At 50.4% G+C, this 19,913-nt stretch overlaps 1 protein-coding gene across 3 annotated transcripts in view; it reads right to left on the bottom strand.

Moving 5' to 3' along the window:
- Positions 1–19,913, bottom strand: part of CRTC3 (CREB regulated transcription coactivator 3) — a 152,639-nt gene that overhangs the window by 88,887 nt on the left and 43,839 nt on the right. For all 3 annotated transcript variants that reach the window (XR_008298944.1, XR_008298945.1, XM_053223519.1), the window contains exons 3-5: positions 9,595–9,714; positions 2,041–2,102; positions 356–418 (exon numbers count right to left, since the gene is read on the bottom strand). Coding sequence is in view for 1 of the 3 variants with exons in the window: in XM_053223519.1 (XP_053079494.1) it covers positions 356–418; positions 2,041–2,102; positions 9,595–9,714 (245 nt within the window). In the remaining 2 variants the exon portion in view is untranslated. The remainder of the gene's footprint in view (positions 1–355; positions 419–2,040; positions 2,103–9,594; positions 9,715–19,913) is intronic.

Here is a 19,913-nt window from a genome sequence, read left to right as displayed (position 1 = left end):
ACCTTATTTAATCCCCACAACCATCCCTTGATACAGGTATTATTATCTCCCTTTTCCAGGTGAGTAAGCTGAGGCACGGAGAAGTTAAATAACTTATTCAAGGTCGCACAGTAAGAGCCAATCTTGCGGCCCCGCCTTGGACCTCGGGCTCTCATACTGTCTATGTATCCTGTGCTGTCTGTGCAGACATTCGATAAATGGTGGGAGATTCAGGCCTTTGACATTTTTTTAATACTTCATATAAACACATCTGATATGAATATCCTCTGGCCACCGGATAATATATCAAGGGCAGCAGGACAATCGAATCGATTGGTCTCGGAAATTTATTTCTACTAGCAATGAACCCAGGTACCTGTTAAGTGCAGATGTCAGCCTGAACCCAGGGTGCTTTTCTTCTTTCCAAGGATGCGGCTGCCTTTAAAAACCAGAGTGACAGAAAAAGAAAAGATGTTCAATCCACAGGAGCAAAGGGGAGCCTGGGGCCTGAGTTTGAGAACTGGCTCTTCTCACCTGGCCGCACAACCTGAGGGAAAGTCACTTCAAACGCTCCATGACTTGGTCATTTTGCTCAACGGTGTTAAAATGAGGTCAGACTGAGTGACCTCTCCACCTCCTAGGATTCCTGATCTCCATGATAAGAACTACCACAGATCCATGAGAACAGGGTTAGCTGGCTGGGCACATAAGGAGGTTTGGTTTTGTTTTAAAAAGGGGATTTATAAGCACCTTTGAAATAGTTCGATTCTAGATTCTATGGCCGACTCCTCTCTGGGGGAAATGAGGTCTTGCCCAGCACACATCCCGCGTGTCTGCAGAGGGGGCGCCCTGGCCGTCCTGGATGCAAAAATGCTATTCCCGTGTAGACGGCCGTGAGGAGGAACACGTTAACTGTTGTAATTGCCCAGTTTATGAAAACGTCAATCCAACTAATCCCAGGGCTCTGGGAAGCTGAAGACATTTTTTCTTGGATCCAAGTTTGCAAAATAATCAGTTTAGACACGCCTTTTTATGATTTAAAATGCAGTATTGTATTTATCCCACGACTGACATCCCAGAATTCTTGAGGGCAGGTGACAACCCAAGGAGGCAGGGGCCCGCCATTACTCATCTTTAGCGGACTTCCCAGGTCCTGACTATGTTATTCACGGTGAAGTGCTCGGTTGGGATTTACCCGGAGAGCGGATGGAGAGTCGACCTCAACACAGAGAGCTGATTTTTTTTTTTTTTTTTTGGATATGTACACTTCAAGTGTCTCCTAAATCTGACCCGGTGACCTGAAAACGATATCACATACACAGTGGATACGCCAATCTTTTCAGTTGGTTTTATATTCTGTCGCCTGCTATACTTAAAAATACTCAATTTTGTTTTGTATATGCCCTTTGTATACGAAAATAGAGAGTCTAAATCAAATCCACTGTGTAAATTACAGTTTTAGAAGCTTCTTAAATCTTTCTTTCCTTCCAATGGCTTACGAGGACACCCCAAGCAAAGGTGTTTATTTTTCCTATTTTTCCGTGTCTTCAATAGAAGAATACCAAATCAGAGCATTCCATTGGTAGATGTGTTCCAAATGCGTTTCTCTTTGATTTTAAATATGAAGATCTAGGTTTATTTTAAATTACTTTTCATCTTCGACTTCCATATAAGCCTATGATTGTTCATGGAGGACCTAAGTTTTGTAAGAGAAAACAAAATTCCATGATTTATACTAGAAATCTCTACAACAACATTCAAGGTGGATAAAATTAAGTGGAGCCATCGACAAACACGTGCCCATCATATCTTTTTAAAATACGGCTTGCTGGGGCATCTGGGTGGCTCAGTAAGTTAAGCGTCCAACTTCGGCTCAGGTCATGATCTCATGGTTCGTGGGTTCGAGCCCCGTGTCTGGCTCCGTGCTGACGGCTCAGAGCCTGGAGCCTGTTTCGGATTCTGTGTCTCCCTCTGTCTCTGCCCCTCCCCGGCTTGCTCTCTGTCTCTCTCTCTCAAAAATAAACAAACAGTAAAGACATTTTTTAAATACGGCTTGCTTACCTTGGCCAACTCTCATCCAGAGGCTGTGAGGAGTAACTGGCTCCGAAAGTACTACCATCAAAGTGGAATTTTTAATAAAGGAAAAATAAAATTAATGGAAAGTTGAAGCAGAACGAAGACGCCAGAATCATGGAGAGTCAGACCACAGGGTTTCTGGTTCTTATCTGTTTCTCTACACCGATCGCTCTTCCTCCAGGCCTTCCCTCCACAACTGCCTCTGGAAAGTGCTGTCTCTGTATGATTCATGTGTGGGGTCTGTCTTTTTTTTTTTGGCTGGCATAGCGTCTTTTGTTTTCAAGAACTGCCTCCACCCTTCACCCCAAACCTGGTAAGGCCGCCATTCTTTGGAAGCCCCTCTGTCCCAAGGCTCAGTATTTCCAGTCAAGGTACCTTATACCCCCGGCCACAGTGATTGGTCAGGGATGGGCTCCTGACATAAACAAAGCCAGAGAGTGCCTCGGAGGAGAAAAAAAGGGTGCCCTCAGTTGGGGTGATGAGCCCAAGAGCCGCATCAGTCTGCAAGGAGACGAAGCCCATCCACCCAGGAAGTCAACACAGACTGACAGGTGTGATCCCCCTACCCACCAGGGGACACGTAGCGGATACAGTCTCAGGGCTGTTGTGCAAACCCCTGGATAATGCCCTTGGGTTTCCAGGGACATAAGTCAGTAAGTTTCCTTTTTTCAAGCTGAGGGTTCCTGTTACTTACAACCAGAAGAGAGCTGCACTAGATCTGTGGAGAAATGGTAAGTTCCTTGGGCTGTCGGGGGCTCCGTTTTCTAAATTCTGTACTCTTCCAGGGATGGTGCCCTGGGACATATTCCAGACGCAGAGAGAAACGGATGTGATGCGACAATATCCACGCCGAGGGCAGTAGAGGCGTTTAGTTAATTTAGTTCATTTACACCCATAGAACAGTCTCTTCAAAACATCTTTAATCATAATAACCTCCCGCTACAAACTGTAATGATTCTATACAGCAGCCACCACGTGCGTGGGCTCAGGAGGAAGGGGAGGGGGGCCCCCGTCACGCAGGCCTGGCCTGGGCGTCCCCGATGAACGACTGGGTGTGAAAGGCCCCTGTGGCCGGGAGGGGCGTTATGATCACGAGGTCCACTCTCTGTATTTGTTTTGTCATCTGCAGCTAGCTTATTTCTTAATCTGAACCTAAGTCCACACGGTAAGAGATGATTTTCAAAACGGAGACACTTCCTCAACGATGGGGCTTCGTGCATGTGAAGTGCAGGCTAGAATACGCCACAGGAGGCGAGCACGAAGGAGGCAGGCCCCCTGACCGATGAAAACCAGCAGAGCCTTGGTGGACCGAGCCATCGGCCAGGAGGCACCGAGTCTCCCCACCTGCGGGTATCTGTCTTTCCGCTTCCTGCAGAGTTCAATGGATCTCCGTGGGGAGAAGCGGAACGTCAGGAAGCAGAAGGTTCCCGTTTCTCTCAGTACCCTGCCGTCCTAAGTCCCCGAGGCAGTGCGGCTAACACAACTTAGCACGTGGAGCCGTAAGGGTAACAGAATGACCAAGCGCCCATTACCTCAGTGGTGAGGTTCGAGGCAGCATGTTAACCTTTCTGATGCATGTGAACAGCATGGACGTGTAGTGGTTTCCTGAAATTAACTTTCAGGAGTTCCCACTGCATCGCCCAGGCCGGGGTGCAGCGGCTGCCGACAGGTGAGATCCCCCCACCCACCAGCTCCACACCGCCCTGATGCGGAAGTCCGCGTGGACGCCCCACCGGTCGGCTGCCCTGGGCTCCGGTCGTGCCCTCCTCGGCCTCCCAAGGGGCCGGGGCCCAGGCACACCACCACCGGGCCTGGCTGGGGTTCTTGATGCGATGAGGCCGGGCCAGCAAAACTCAAACGATGTGACCGCTGAGCATTCTTAATTCTCCCTGGCACATGTCATTTATTGGCCGTTTAAAAACGCAAGAGCCACTGCCTCACGAAGCTGCAGTCAACCGAAGGCAAGCCCAGAAAAGTCTTCTTAAGATTTCAGGAGCTTTCATTCAGGTGGCTTTGACTAGTCCACAACACTGACATGTCCTACAGGACAACCTAAAGATGGGGAAATACCCTTATTCGTCAACTTGAATTTACCATTAATTCAACAAACGACCGTGGCGCCTACCGGCTGCCAACGGAGAAGCAGCCGGCAGCAGGGTTTTTAATGAGCCAGACCAGCTCCTCGGCCATCACCCCCGGTGAGCCTAGGTTAAAAGGTCCCCACATTAGTGTGCACCTTTTTATTGGCACACACGCCCCACGCACTCCTTTTCAGGTCCTTTGCTGCCTCCTCCTCCTCCTCCTCCTCCTCCTCCTCCTCCTCCTCCTCCAATCCTGATGCTCCCTGAGCCCTATGGCCTCACAGCCTCTCAGCCCATGTTGCTCACAAAGGGACAGGACAGGGACAAGGGCCTCGGAATTGCTGGGCATCACACCGTGGGGGCAGCATGGAGGCTGGAGACACTCGGGGAGGAGTGTCCGAGGACACAGAGCCGGGCCCACTCAAGCTCACCGGGGGCGGGGGGGGGGGGGGGTGTCAGTCCTGCCCCGGCCTCTGGCTCCAACCGGCATTAGGCACCTGTAGTCCAGGGACCCCCAAACCCGCCGCCGACAGTTCGTGCCAAGCCCCAGTTTCCCACCGCCTGCTCAGCTTTGCCACCAAAAGTACGTTCAAACTCCACCTGGACAGTAACTCCCGCTCCTCCCTCGCGTCTGCTCCTTTTCTTGCCCATCCACCGTGTTTAACCCACTGATGTGCTCCCCACATGCCTGTGGATCTGGAGAGGAAGCTCCTTGTATCCCTGCCTCAGTCCGCTGACCAAAGGCCTCCCCTCCCCCTCCTCCACGTGGGCAGTGTCACAGGGAAGCTTCTTACTCACTCTTCCCCAAAGGAAGGGGAGTAGCTCTTCTGCTGATAAGACAGGACATCTGGTGGCCCATCTACCCATGGGTGGGGTCACTGAGCCACAGAAGCTCCAGACGGCATCCACCCTGTCTCTGCTGTGCTGCTGGCCTCGTGGCTGGAGAGCACAGCCCGGCTTCTCCTTTCGGCTTCCTGTTCCCATGTGGTAAGCGCACCTGGGGCAGGGCTCAGGAAGAGCCTTCTAGAGGCAGCCTGGAGGCTGGCCATCTTGTCTCCAAGCCTCTGGAGCTCAGGGTTCTACCAGGGGGCGGTTTGTGGGGCAGGCCCAGGACCTCCCATGCAGCCGGCCGGGCGAGTGGACTCTGAGTCTGCTTTCCTGGAACCCGCCCGCAAGACGACTCCCAGGGTCGGACCGAACACACAGAGCCGGTCCCAGTCTGGTTCCTTCCTAATTTCTCAACCACGTCTTCACCATCATGTTACTTCCTCTTGTCCTGTTTTGCCTCCAACTACGTCCTGCTAGAAAACATCTTGGAGTCCAACGTCACGGAGAGAATCTGAGTGGGATCTTTCTGAGTCCTTGCGTGCGTGGGAACATCTTTCTGCTCTCCTTGGCACACGAGCGACAGACAGGTCGCATGTGGAATTTTGAAGTCTGAACGTTTTCTCCTGAGAGGCTCTAAACATCAGCCCGTTCCTTGTCCTTTAAGATGGAAATCGCTAGTGGGTATTAGGTAAAAGTTGGGTTTTGTGATCAGATCAAATGCATTTTGTTAGTCCCGGGTGAAGAGAAAAAGTTTTTTAGCTGCAAGCCTTCTTAGAGCCCTGGGGGCCGGCGGGGGGTGGGGAGCAGAGTAGCGTTTCCTCAAATGTAACAGGCCGAGTATGTCAAAGAAACCGTGTTCTATACACCAATGTCCTAAAACTTTCATCTTGTTGTACGAACAGACTCAAAGCAAGGCCTGTTCCAAAGAGGAAAGCCATTCCTAACTTTGGCAGGTCTTAAGGCATCCCTTCGTGACCACTCACGCTAGTTTCCCAGATGCGATGCACTCCTGCGCCTTGTTGGGAACATAAATCAGAAATTTTCCACACACTTATTTTTCTCTCTTTCTAAAAGCACCTTTAGAGGAAGGCGTTTACCATGATTCTCCAGCAGGTCCCCTGCGTTCTCGATGTGTTACCCACAGGTCTAAGATAATATCATATGTGCCGCAAATTCACGTTAATTGTTCAGAAACGTGACCAGACAGCGAGTGGGACCCATGTCCGCTGCCCTTGAGGAGGGAAGAGGGCTGCTGCAGACACCAGCGGCCGCGGACACGTAGAAGAGCCCCTAAGCTGAGTTCGCAAGCCCAGGCCCCAGCCACAGCTGCCCACTGCACGAGGAATGTCCCCAGGCCGGTGCCCTGCTTGCTACCCACTCGGGGAGGAAGCCAGAATATTCGTTAAACAATGTCCGTTTCATGTGAGATCACTGTATCATAGGACTGAACCCCTGTCTAGGCCAGTCTGCCGCGCTGAAGTAACTTCCGAGCCAATAAACAGCTGCAGGAAGAGAATTCTGGATACGTTTTTTTCCTTTTCTTTTTGTCCTAACAAAGGTTCAAACTGGTGTGAACACTTTCAAATGACAGAAGTGGGAGACAGACATTAAGGAGGTAACAGAAGACCCTGTGTGAAAGGCCACTGTTTTAAGCAAATTATTTCAAAATCAACTGAATGTGGCCACGAAAGGAAAGATGAAATCTTTCTCCCAAGTTCTTCTGATTTATGTCAGTACCTTCGACATATAATTATCCCTCTCTTATATTTCACTAGGAGCTCACGGCCCCTTGGTTCCGCAGAAGAGACACGCTGTCCATTAACGGACCAGCCTGAGCTCAAAAATTTTTTTGTATCAGCAGATGCCCAGTCCCCAGACCCCAGTTAGGTTGTGCTTAAGAAGAGAACAGAGAGAGGGGTCTCACGACCTATGGATCAGACATGTACTGTGTGATGAACTTTAATCTATCTGTGCATTAATTTAGTTTTTGCTTCCCTTCCCCTCTGAAGGTGACCTGTATTTGCTGCTGTTTTCACAAGGGGACCCACAGATGGGGTCAAGTGACACCCCGTGGTAAATCACCTGGGAGGAGACCGAGTCCCCTGAGCACATGGTGTGGTCTCCCCTTCTGTGACTCTGCACAAGATACACCGTCTTCCTGGAACATTCCCTCTCCAGCTGCCTCCCTCTTTCTGCATCACCTACCACCTTCTGCCATTATCTTCCTTAATCATTTCTTTACCTGTTTGCTGTCCACCACCTCCCCCAGACCAAAACCTCACCAGCGCGGGGACACGTCTTGTTCCACCACCCAGTCCCCTGAGCGTGGACAGTACTTGTACAGAAAAGGGACTCTGCAGATCTCTGCTGAGTACACAAACACATCTTCCCCTTACTGGTGGCTCATCCTGCAAGCCTCAGACGTACCGCAAGGATGCCTTTTCCAGCCTCCCATCACTGGTCCTGGCCGCCCCTCCTATGAGCTGCCTCGACGATAGCTCACCACACTGCACTGTGACCACTTTAAGCAACAGGAGGACAGGGACCAAATTATGTTCGCCATTATGCCTGCAGTGTCTCAGTGGGGCCTGACACTAGTAAATAATTTTTTTTTAATGTTTATTACTTTTTTGAGAGAGAGAGAGAGAGAGAGAGAGAGAGAGAGAGAGAGAGAGAGAAGGGGAGGGGCAGAGAGAGACGGAGATACAGAAACCAAAGCAGGCTCCAGGCTCCGAGCTGTCAGCACAGAGCCCGACGCGGGGCTCAAACTCACGAACTGTGAGATCATGACCTGAGCCAAAGTCGGACGCTTAACTGACTGAGCCACCCAGGAGCCCCTCATTGTTTTTAAGTGAATGAACATTGTCCTCTGTCGCTTTCCTTCAATCCCCTCCTCTTCTAAGTTATTACCTTGGTTAAAAGAGCTGTGAGCATGTGTATATACTTAGACCATACTTGCTGTAAAAAGGCTCTGAGATAGCTGCAAGTATACAGGTATTTATATATACGGCTATGAATATGTCATGTATGTATTATACTATTTACAGAGAACACCTACAGGAGAAATAGAGAATCAAGACTTTGGAAAAAGACATATTGTTAAATCAAGCAAAGAAACACTCAGAAGTCTTTTGCTTGAAAATTCTCAGCAATCTCGATGAGGGTTTGGTGTACATGCTCCTCCCACACGTGAGCACATGAGCTGAAGACTCGTCTGGATTCTCCTCTCCCTTTTGCGTTCTGCGTAAGGGTTATTACGTGTTCCAGAAGGGAACCCGCAGAATCAGCTGTCACCATCACCCTCCCTGACAGCAGTCACATAATACATAAAACTAGAAGTCAGGGTCTGTCGTGGACCCTGTGTCCGCGGTGTGTCCCTTGGGGGCGGAAGAGAGGGGAGACGGGAACGTTCCCTGGGGTCGCTATCCCTGCCTCCAAATAGGAAGCTGGAGGAAACCCGGGGGCAGGAGAAGCATGTCCCCTGTGTGTGTCCTACAACCCCCCCCACAGGGCCTCTCTTGACGGCAGGAGGGGGTCCGGGGGCCGACCCACCGAGTGCTGGAGGCAGGGGAGAGGCCCAGGCCCGGAGTCCGCTTGACACGGGCTGAATCCAACCTCGACAGAGGGAATCTGGGACAAGTGACTTCGATGCTCAGCTTCCTCCTTGGAAAATGCGGGTTAAAACGCATGAACTACTCAGTGAGTTTTGAGGACGGAATGACACAGAAATGGCCCGGCGCAGTGCCTGGCATGGGTAGGTGCTCAGCAAACACGCGTGCCCTCCCCCCACTTCCTGGTTTCTCGAGAAGCCAGCTCTACCATCACTGCCAGGAACCAGCTGTGCAGTGACACGCACCCCGCCTTCCTGTGCCTTCCTCCACCCCAGAGCGGGGAGCGTAGGGAGGGCACAGGGCCTCCCGGCATGCTGCTTCCACGTCCTCTCCCACAAAACTGTGTCCTCGAAGCCCTGAGCACAACGCCGGTGGCCCGGCGGTGACCACCCCGCCCACTGCCTAAGCCCCGGCCCCTGAAAAACAAAACTATCAGGGGACTTTGAAATCTCCTCTTCTTCATTCCTACTTAACAGCATAGGTCTTGGCGTAAGTGCTGCATAAGAATTTTCCTAACTTTATACCGTAAGGCGTCATTTACTGAGCTTGGAACTGCATAAATAGGAGATCGTATGAACTTTCTTCTGTAAGTTCTCACAGCAGGGTCCCCGGGTCAGCAGAAATAAAAATCAGCCAGATTCCCACATGTCTGTTTTAGCTAGATAGACCAGGTCTCTCTAACCTGGTTCAAAGTCAGGTTTAACTGTGCCTTGGCTGACCTCGGAAGAAAATCCTGAGGCGGCCTTGCAACAGGGCCGGGTTACAGGTTCTGCTTATGTCCAGTTACGTCACCCGACTCCGCTTTATCACCGTTTTCATCAAGTAAACACCCGCGATGATCTTTCCAATTTTCAGCTGCAGAGATGTTTCTAGTTTCCAACTCGTTTGTTTTTATTGCCTCCCTTCATCAGATAAAACGAAGGCTTGGAGGCCAAAGGGGAACTGTAGGGAAGAGAAACCTTGAAAACCTCTCAAACATTTCAGAAGTCATACTGCCCTCAGACAACGAGAAAGGATATTTGTCGTCCCGGCTTGTCCCCAGACCGTCGGTGGAGCGCGTGGAAGCGGGTCCTGGCCGGCCTCTCCACCAGCCCATGGTGGCGGGTCCCCCGTGCGCTATCAGCCTGGTGCAGGGACGGCTGCAGAAAGAAGGGAGAGGAGTTGGCCTGTGACCATGAAATTGCCACACTCACCCTCAGCAGAGGTGGCAGATGAAATGCAGATTTGGATTTTTACGAGTGTTTATGACTGTGCCTCGAGTCAAGGTAAACACAGTCACGGAGCACGTGGGGCTGTTTCTGTAGGGGTGCAGAATAACTGAAAACGGTCTTTAGTGTGTTAAGATAAAGGCCAAATTGATGACATATTAAAAGCTGTCACAGTTATGAGGCAGGACCACAGGTTCATACATCACACCCCAGACACTCAGAAGTATGCTTGAAACACAAGAGGTCTATTTCAGACAGAGGTAAGCTGGATACCTATAGTATCTAGAAATACAGATACAGTATCCAGAAATGTGTGTATATATACACACACACACACACACACACACACACACACACACAGTATCCAGAAATACAGATACAGTATCCAGAAATGTGTATACACACACACACACACACACACACACACACAGAGTATCCAGAAATACAAATACAGCATCCAGAAATATATATATAGTATCCAGAAATACAGATACACAGTATCCAGAAATAAACCGGAATACCTACACACTGTGGGTTATTTGTTTTGCACAGGGTCTTTAAATTTCCAATTGAATTGACAATGTTTAAAAATTCAGGTCTGAGGCTTCTAGGGAAAAATCTGAACACCCAGGCCACGCCAGTCCCACCTTCCCATGTGGCAGAATGGACTGAAATCGAGAGTGGCTGCTCTCTGTAGGCGGGACACCCGTTCTCATGCTTTTAATGCTTACACCAGACCACCAACTGACTTACTATGTTAGATGTTTGAGTCTGTAACCCCTCAGTTAAGGAAAGAGAAAAGAATGCTACCTCAACACAAGTTGAAAATGCGCAACTCATTATTCCCCAAAATGGCACAAATGAAAATATAAACAGATTCAAGATAAACCCGTGGTCAATAAATCTGAAATCCTTTCTTAAGGGAGGCTTGGGTACATTCTTCTTAAGTTTATTTATTTTGAGAGAGACAGACAAGCAGGAGAGGTACAGAGAGAGAGAGAGAGAGAGAGAGAGAGAGAGAGAGAGAAAGAGAGAGAATCCCAAGCAAGCTCCACACTGTTAGCACAGAGCTCGACGCAGGGCTCAAACTCATGAACCATGAGAGATCATGACCTGAGCTGAAATCAAGAGTCGGACACTTAACCAAGTGAACCACCCAGGTGCCGTGGGGGTACATTCTTAACATTTTTGAGACTGGCATCATAAAAGGCAATCTTTTTGGTTGTCAAAGGCCAAACGCTAGGCTGGACCACTGTATCACATATATGATGTGCGCGTAGTGTATATATAACGTTACACAAGGGATGGATGTGTTTGTGAAATATACGAAAGCAGGTTTTCTTTTATCTAAACTGAATCATGTATAAATAGCTTGCTCTGAAAGGAATCCTATAACAGAGGATGTTTTTATAGAGGAGCTGTTTCTTTTAGCTAAGAATTGGTGGTTACTTTTTCTTTGTTAAACATGGATTTTCTCACACTGGACTTGGGAAAGTCTCCTATTTCTCCAGAGCAGGCTGATACAATGTCTCAATTGAGTCTAAGAGTTCTAATCTCTCTCTCTGTTTATTTTTGAGAGAGGGAGAGCATGAGGTGCAGACAGAGAGAGGGAGACACAGAATCCGAAGCAGGCTCCAGGCTCTGAGCTGTCAGCACAGAGCCAAACGCGGGGCTCGAACCCACAAACCGCGAGATCATGACCTGAGCCGAAGTCAGCCGTTCAACGGACTGAGCCACCCAGATGTCCCGTCTAATCTCTTTTTCAACCCAAATCTGTCATCTCCTAAAACAAAGAGATCTTTGTGAGGAACAACTTCTGAGGGCATGAAAAACAGCCATTGTGATGGGTAAACTGGGTGCTGATCTCCGACAACACAGCATAATCTTCCAGGGACTGACAAATTGAAATACCTTGTTAATCAAGAGGACGCACACCCACATTACACAGTTTTCAAAACCTGTTTACACAGGAACACGAGGGACAGATGACTTTGTTCCAGGGTAAAAGGGAGGGTTCTCTGGTAATAGGACCAATATTCACCTGAGTGGTGTTACATGTCCTTGGAAACACACTTTCAGCTAGGAGTCTCGGAGTACGGAGACCGGCCTACAGAGGTGGGGCTGAGGACCTCTAGAAGGGGTTCCAAAAAAGCAGAGTTTTTGGAACGTCTGGCAGACTTCCTATTACACACATACTTGCTGTTCATACTCGCCTCTTTTGCAGTCACCAAATGCATGGGCCCAAATCCTGTATTGCTACCTGGACTCAGCTTGGGGGCGGGGGATGGTCTCTGCCAACATTGGATATTTTCTTCTCGTGCTCAGCGAGACACTACTGAAGCCCCCTGCCCCTATAGCAGCTGGTCTTCTTCCAAACTACACTGAGCTTTTCGGCCTTCTGGACTCACAGGCACCTGCCTTGCTCATGACATGAGCTCGAGCAGGTGTTCCGTGTGGGAAGCCAGTGGCGGGGGGGGGGGGGGGGGGGGGGCTGAGCAGACTCAAGAAGAGGAAGCCTGTGAAACACTATGGCCTTGTGCCTGCTGAGAGCTAAGAGTCTGTTATTTAACAATGTATCTCTTAGGTCGACTCTAACACAAAAAAGAACCTGAAGGCCAAGGGCTTCGTGCTTTCAGTTCCTTTTCAAGTTTTATCCATAGTTTTTTTACGTGGGTTGTACCCACACAGCACATACATTCTTGTGGTCTATTTCCTGTACTTATTTTCTGTATATGTAACCCTTATAGCTATTAATTCAGCAGGTGCACAGTATTTCACTTCCAATGTTGAGGAGGCCCACACCCCATGCTGCAATTCAAAGAACATGTGCTTTGGAGTCAAAGAAACAGTTCCAGTCCAGAATCATTTACTTAACAGCCAGTGATCCCCTCTCTCTTATCTGTAAAGTGGATGTGATGCTGCTGCTAACTTCCTCACAGGCTTGCTGAGAAAACGAAATTAGATGATGCACGTGAAAGCTGCCTTATCCCAGGGGCACTGGGGCTTACCGGCCGAACTGCTCCCCCACCTGCTTCAGTGCACAGGTTGAAGCCCTAACCCCTAGAGGGACTATATGTGGCCCCAGAAGGAAATGCAGGTTAAGTGAGGTCCTACAGGTGGGCTCTCATCTAATAGCACTGGTGTCCTGTTAAGAGGAAGAGACCACAGGAACACACACACACAGAGGAAAGGCCGTGTGAGGACAGGAAGAGAGGCCTGACCAGAAACCCGCCCTACCCACATCTCGATCTTGGACGTCCAGCCTCCAGAACTGTGGGAAAAGAGATTTCTGCTGTGTCAGTGGCCCTCCCCCCCCCCCACCCCCCAAGTCTGTGGTGTCCTGTTAGGGCAGCCCGAGCAGACTAAGAACACTGGGCATTAGAAGGAGGATGGATGTCTAGGTGGTTGGGTGTTGGGAAGCATCTTGTTAAAGGTGAGGCCACCCCACAGAGTCCTTTTATGGACAGCACGGGCAACACCATTGGTAGGGGCTTTCCCGCTACTCTGAGCCTCCCAAAGTATCCCTAAAGGACCTAGATCTTTGTTAGGCACCCATCTGCTGCCCATGCCGGGTCACCTCTCAAAGCTACAGCCTGGGATGAATGGCTGGACAGACAGAATGCTGGCAGGGCTCTGGGTGACTGGCTCTGGCCCACGGTTCGGGAGCAGACATGATATACATTTGTCCAAATAGAAACTCTCCTACTCTCTTCCTTCTGCCCTGAGAATTCCATGACCCAAAGAGGGATGCTCCCTCAGCCTCAGTTATCCAGGAGAGCCCCCAGCAACAAAGAGGAGTTAAAAAAAAAAAAAAAAAAAAAAGCTTGCCCCAATCCCAGAGTTTTGGGAGTGGTTGTTAGCACAACAAAGCTAATATGACAGTGACAGCAGAGAGAGGCTACAGTGATGTGCAGAGTCCGATTTTCCTTCAAGTCAGAAGAACCTGGGAAATTGGCACCTGTTTTGAGGATGGACCCGGGTTTGGGCTCTGATAAACACCATCCTGTTTCAGGACACGGGACCCAGACACTAAATGAAGAAGAGAAGGCTTCTGTGCCTCCGCATTCAACCGCCCCTCCCCCTGCCGCGGGGGCCCCAGGGCCACACTACCCGCAGGCAGACCGAGTGCGTGCTGAGGGCCCCAGCAAGGCCAGGGCAACACCCAAGAGGGTGTTGAGCTGATGTCCAAAAACGTTTCAAGTATTCGTGGTGGGAAAATTCAAAATTTAGCTGGGCTTCCTTGCCTTTTTGTTTGGGGACAGCTTGGTGGTTTTTATTCAGGAACATACACACACAGAAGGGGGGTCCGGTCACCTCTCCAGGGCCTGCACCAGCACACGCCTTACCACGCTCCCCCCACCCCTTTCTAGGTACTAGGAAGCAGGTGGAAAGGGCACACTGTGGGTGGCCACGTTCTTGGTGGCAGCCTGAGACAATGCAGTGGGGCCGGTGTCAATGGCCCGACGATGAGGTTCGGCACCGGGAGGGTCACACGGGAACCTGAGCAGCGATGGGGCCAGCTATCAAATTCCATTCCACGTTGGGACCTAACTGGCAGAGGCTGAGTGTGAGAGGAAAGGACCGAGCGGTAACACAAGGCAGGGGAAAGGTGGATTCTGGGCTTAAGTCGCCAAATTTGACAGAAGGCAGACTGAGGGTGGAGCACAGCCCAAGCACCAAGGTTCCACGGACCTCGACAGCGAAGGGCAACGAGGTGGGTTTGCGTTGGGGGTCGGGGGTAAAGGTGACTCCTGAGTCGGCAAGGAGACCAGCTACAGTCGACTCTTGCCTACTTTCTGTCGTTGGGCCTTTTGTGGAGGGGTGCGGGGAAGGAGGCAGACCCCAAGCAGTTCAAGGTGCTGCTGAGAACGGGACGTCCCCTTACAGAGAGTCTCGCCCTCAGGCCTCCTCCCTGTGCAGGATTGTAGGCTCCCCGATTGCTTGTGAAAGTATCTCTATGTAGATGGCAAATTAGATCAGGGACGCAGGTATTAGGATGGCTGCTGGGGGCGTCGAGGCTGGCTGAGATGAAACAGAACGTGTGAATCTTCCAGAGGAAGCAGAGTTGCGCGTTTCTGGGCAGAAATCCAGGGCCAACGGCAGAGAGTACGGCGGGCTCAGGGCACCACCCCCCCGGGAACAAGAGCTCATTTAGGTGTCTTTTCGTGGGTGTGGGCGCCCACCTGCTGCCCACATCGCCTCTGAAAGCTGCAGCCAGAGATGACTGGCTGAGCAGTTGCAGGTGAATTTCCTTACCTTTCCTAGGAGGAAAATTACTTCCTGTCAGTAGGCACCACTGACCTATCAGCGTGACCTATATTTGCATTAACTCTTTTAGCAGATGTACCGTATTGTTGGCATAGCGTGGAGCTTGTGGTTAATCACAAACCCCAGATCTTTCCACGTGACTAATAAACCACAAGCAGATTCCTACTAAGCCCTTGTTTCGTCGTGACCTGAGCTCAAGTCTGAGAGCTGGAGAGCTGTTCACTGTCCCCTCAAGGGGATGATCATTATTAAAAGTATCCTACGTTATATTCTATATACACACACGTTCTATATATGTTACAGTATATTCTTTATGTGTGAAAGACCAAGCCACGCTTTTTTTTTCTTTTTTTCTTGCAACAAAGATCAATCCTAGCTTACGGCTGTATTTCTACACAATGTTACTAAAAGCAGGAGAATTGGAATTTGCCAATTTTCTCTAGTGAAACAGGAATTTCTAAATGCTGGATGACTCTAAATGCAAGTATGTTCTTGTATGCTCTTGCATTGTCAGAAGTTTTAATACATTAAAAAAAAAAATGTATTGAAGGGGCACCTGGGTGGCTTCGGCTCAGGTCAAGATCTCACGGTCTGTGAGTTGGAGCCCTGTGTCGGGCTCTGTGCTGACAGCTCGGAGCCTGGAGCCTGCTTCGGATTCTGGGTCTCCCTCTCTCTCTGACCCTCCCCTGCTCACACTCTGTCTCTCTCTCAGAAATAAACGTTTTAAAAAAATGTATTTAAAACATGCAGAGTGCCAGGATGAAGCGTATGTGGTTCCTTCGACAAGCCTGATCCAGGATCCTGTAACTCAGCATTGTTACAAAGGGCTGCACCATCGGTACTCACACACAAACAAGGCTACGTAAGACAGCTTTCGGTTCGACAGCTCGAAGGGAAAAAAGGTAAAACTCCCACAAGAGCAGCATGGATTTTTCTAGAACACCACTGTCAACACTAGAAACACATCCGGGCCGGCAGCTCCGATGACACAGACACGGACAAGGACGAGGACAGTCCGCTTGCCTAAACCAGGGGTTACTCGGTGGCAACCTCACCCATCTCAGTGGCAGAAACAGGAACCCTCGAGGGGAGCAGCCCGAGGGGGCCCCTCGGGTCTTGCATCACACCTGAGCCTGATATGTGGGGCCACCCGCTCTCGGGAACAGGGTGGGAGGAGCCCAAGGCGGGGAGGTGGGGTGTATGGCTGACAGCTCATTAGGGTGAGCTTCACAGGTAAGAACCAAGGGGTGCTGGCCACAGCGGACCCCAACTCCACACGTTCCTTCTCCACGGGAGACACCAGCATCCAGAAGGAGGAGTGATTTTTCTCAAGGTGATGCAGCTAGTGACAAACTAGCTGGAAGCCTGAACTCAGGATCCTGATCCTCATCTCGCCATTTTGCCTCCTCTGCTAAGTAGCCTACGTGAAATCAGGTTTGCGAGTGTGGCATACTACAGAAAAGAAGTTAAAGATTTTTTTTCACATGTTTATTTTGAGAGAGAGCCAGAGAGCGAGAGAGAGAAACAGGGGAGGGGCAGAGAGAGGGAGAGAGAAAGAATCCCAAGCAGGCTCCGTGCTGACAACAGTGAAGCCTGATGTGGGGCTCGACCCCACGAACCACGAGATCATGACCTGAGCCGAAATCAAGAGTCAGACGCTTAACCGACTGCCACCCCGGTGCCCCAAAAGTAAAAACGATTTTGTTGAGAGATTTTCCAGACAAAATTATGTTCTTGTAAATCTACTGAAGAGCTAAGAATGACAACACTGCTAAGATATCTGACCATCTTGCAGCATAAAGAACACACACACCTGGCTCATGGGACCAGCACGTTTGGGGCAGGTGTTTGGGGTAGGTGTCTAACTTCCCGTGGGCTAAGAGGTTAGCTGAAAGCCCCAAGGCTCTCTACCGACCATCCCACAGCTTCCTCCGATAGGATGAAATGCTTCCTTAGTCCTTCTAAATTGCTCCGTCTGTGAGTTCACATGGCTTCGTGGTAAACGCACGTAAGACAGGTCCCTGGGCCTGAACAGACTGCTGCCCTGGGAAGAGTGGAGACTTAGGGAGTGTGGGGGTGAGGCAGGTTCCTTGGGCTGGCGGGGCTTTTCGATGCCGTTAATGGAAGACGTGACCGGCCTCTTCTTTTCAAAAGGACAACCGTGCCTCTCCTGGGAACCCAGCTGGGGACAATTGGAGCCCGCATCCCCCTTGGTTCTCAGGAGGAGGAGAGGGAGCCCTGAAGGCCTGCCCACAACAGAGAAGAGGCTATGAATTCACTGCCTTGGGGTTAAATGGACCGTTTTCATTCTACCTTATAAGCTGAAGACAATAAAAAGGATTTCATAGCTGGATTAGAGACTCTATTATATCACCATCAAAAAACCAACCAAACAAACAAACCCAAAAAACAAACAAAAAAACCCCCCAAACAACACAAAAACACAAAAAAACCCACACTCCTTAAAGAGCAAATCAAAATGGTTTACAAATCTGCAGGGTCAGACCTGCGCTCGCCCTGCCTCACGGCAGCCCCCACCCCCTTCCTTCGCCCTCCGTGGTGACGGGCAGGAGCTGACGCTTAGAAACGTGCCAGAGGCCGAGGTCCCGAGTCCACCAAGCTGTGAAGGTCCTAGCTTCTGGGATCACGGTCACTTCAGCAGTCGGCCAGCTCTGCACCGTCTTCGGGCTGGTCTTATCCAGTCTGGAAGGGTCATTTGACCCTCAGAGCCCCTGAATCACTGTTGGGGTTTTTTTGGTGTGTGTTTGTTTTGTAACATGGAGACTGTGCCTTTTTTGACCACACAAATTTGGGATCTAATCTCCAAAGGAAGAAGTGAACCCCGCGGCACAGGGGAAAGGAAGCTACGAAGGGGCAGAGCTGGACGCCTGACCTGCCGCTGTACCCGAGGCCCTCGTGTGGCCCCTTCCTCGTCCTTATTGTGAAGTGAAAGGTAAAAGGGGAGTGAAATTATTAAGATAAACTAAGCTAAAGGATTACTCTAAAAAAAACGACAGAGACAAAACCTTTTTTTAAGGCGGCAAAGGTCCAAACACACACAGAAAAGGAAACCAACCAAAGTGACCTCAGGCAAAATAATCTGTCGAAACAGCAAAGCCTAGAACACACCCGGAGTGTGGAGCCTGGGGCTCGCGCTGGGGGCTCCTGCTCAGGAAGGGACAGATGGGTCAGGGTCCTGGCCCGGCTGCGCACACACCTCATCTGGAGAGGGGGGAATGACGTCCCACAGATGCACTGAGCCCCGTCATCCTGCCGTCCCCCCCCCCCCCCCGCCCCAGCGTCTTCCCTCTCAGTTCCCAGTGTCCGTGACAGTGGGGTCCAATACATGTCTGCTCTGTTTGTCATTATGTTTCCAAATAACTGGGCTCCAGACCAGAGTGTGTGCCTCTCAGTGGGGGGTGGGGGTGGGGTATAGAGGATGTGCACAGGGGAGAGAAAAGACACTGGAAGCTGTTTCCACTCTGCTTTCTGCGAACGTGCGTATGTGTATGTAACTCACAAACAAACAAAGACACCCAGACTGGGGCTACAACACTCTTACTGCTAGGGTGCACGATCAGAAAGTTTTAGTGACACAATGTTGAAAGTTACTGAAACTGGTGACAGCTGTAAGGGAGCCTGTTATTCTGTCCTTTCTGCTTTTGTGGATGGCTACAATCTTCCAGAATAGGGTGAAGCATCCCCCCGCCCCCCTCAGACCCTCAGGGATGAGCACGGGCATGGCAAGGGCTAACCAGATGCCAAGCCTCTAAAGGCACCTTCCTATCTCTCCAGGAAATGCCCCACCAGCCCCCACAAAGGGAGAGGTCTTACACTGCCCGTTCCCACCCCACCCTCCTGCCTGGTGTGGTGTGTTTGGTGGAGATGGGGGTGGGGGGAGGGCTTCTGTTGAGTGCAGTCTGACCTTGAACTCTGCCGCTGATGTGATCACGACCCAAGAGGGAAGTTCTGGGTAAACGGGGTCTGCCCATTTATTTCCTCCAGAAAAAGCGGGTTTGCCTCTTCTGAGGACAACAACGATACGAAGAATTATTTCTGCGAGCTAAGACGTGAGCAGGGACGGGGCAAAGGAGGCCGGCCTAGAGGCAGGTTACACGGGAGACAGAGCAGCTGGCCAGCAGAGGGAGGCCACAGGGGTCCTCGGCGGCCAGACTGGTCAGGTGGGTGCTTCAGATCAAGCAGGAAAGGGGTCAAGGTGCCTGAGCCTAGCTGCAGCCCATCAGGGGCCTCTTTCTGCCTCAGGGAAGGGAGGTGACAAGTAGACCGTTACCTGCCCCTACCCACCACCCTCCTCCCCTCCCCCTTCAGTCAGCTGCGCCCTGAGCCACACCACACACCCCACTGTGACTGAACCTGGTGAGACACATCCCTGAGCCTAGAAGAAATCTGTTATTTGGAATGAAAAAAAAAAAAAAGTGTGTGTGGGGGGGGTATAAATAAAACAAAGTTGACAAAATGTTGGAAATTATTAGACGATGGGACGTGGGGGAAATGGGTAAAGGTGGTCACAAGGTACAGACTTCCAGTTTTAGGATAAGTAGGCCAGGGAAATGTTGCACATCTGAAAGTTGCTGAGAGAGATCTCTAAAGGTGTCTTCACTAGAAAAAACAATGTAACTGTGAACTGATGGATGTTTACTAAACTTACCGTGGTAACCGTTTCGCAACGTATACGGACAGCAAATTACGTTGCACACTGAAATTACTGTAATGTGACATGTCAGCTGTATCTCCGTAAAACTGGACAGAACGATCAAACTGGTGATGAGTATACACACGGGGGGGGGGGGAGGGGGGGCTTCATGACTCTATCTCCTACTTTGGGTACATTTAAAACTTCC

The sequence above is a fragment of the Acinonyx jubatus genome, chromosome B3 (genome assembly GCF_027475565.1).
Source record: "Acinonyx jubatus isolate Ajub_Pintada_27869175 chromosome B3, VMU_Ajub_asm_v1.0, whole genome shotgun sequence".
Taxonomy (NCBI): Eukaryota; Metazoa; Chordata; class Mammalia; order Carnivora; family Felidae; genus Acinonyx; species Acinonyx jubatus.
This window is presented reverse-complemented; position numbering and strand designations above follow the sequence as displayed.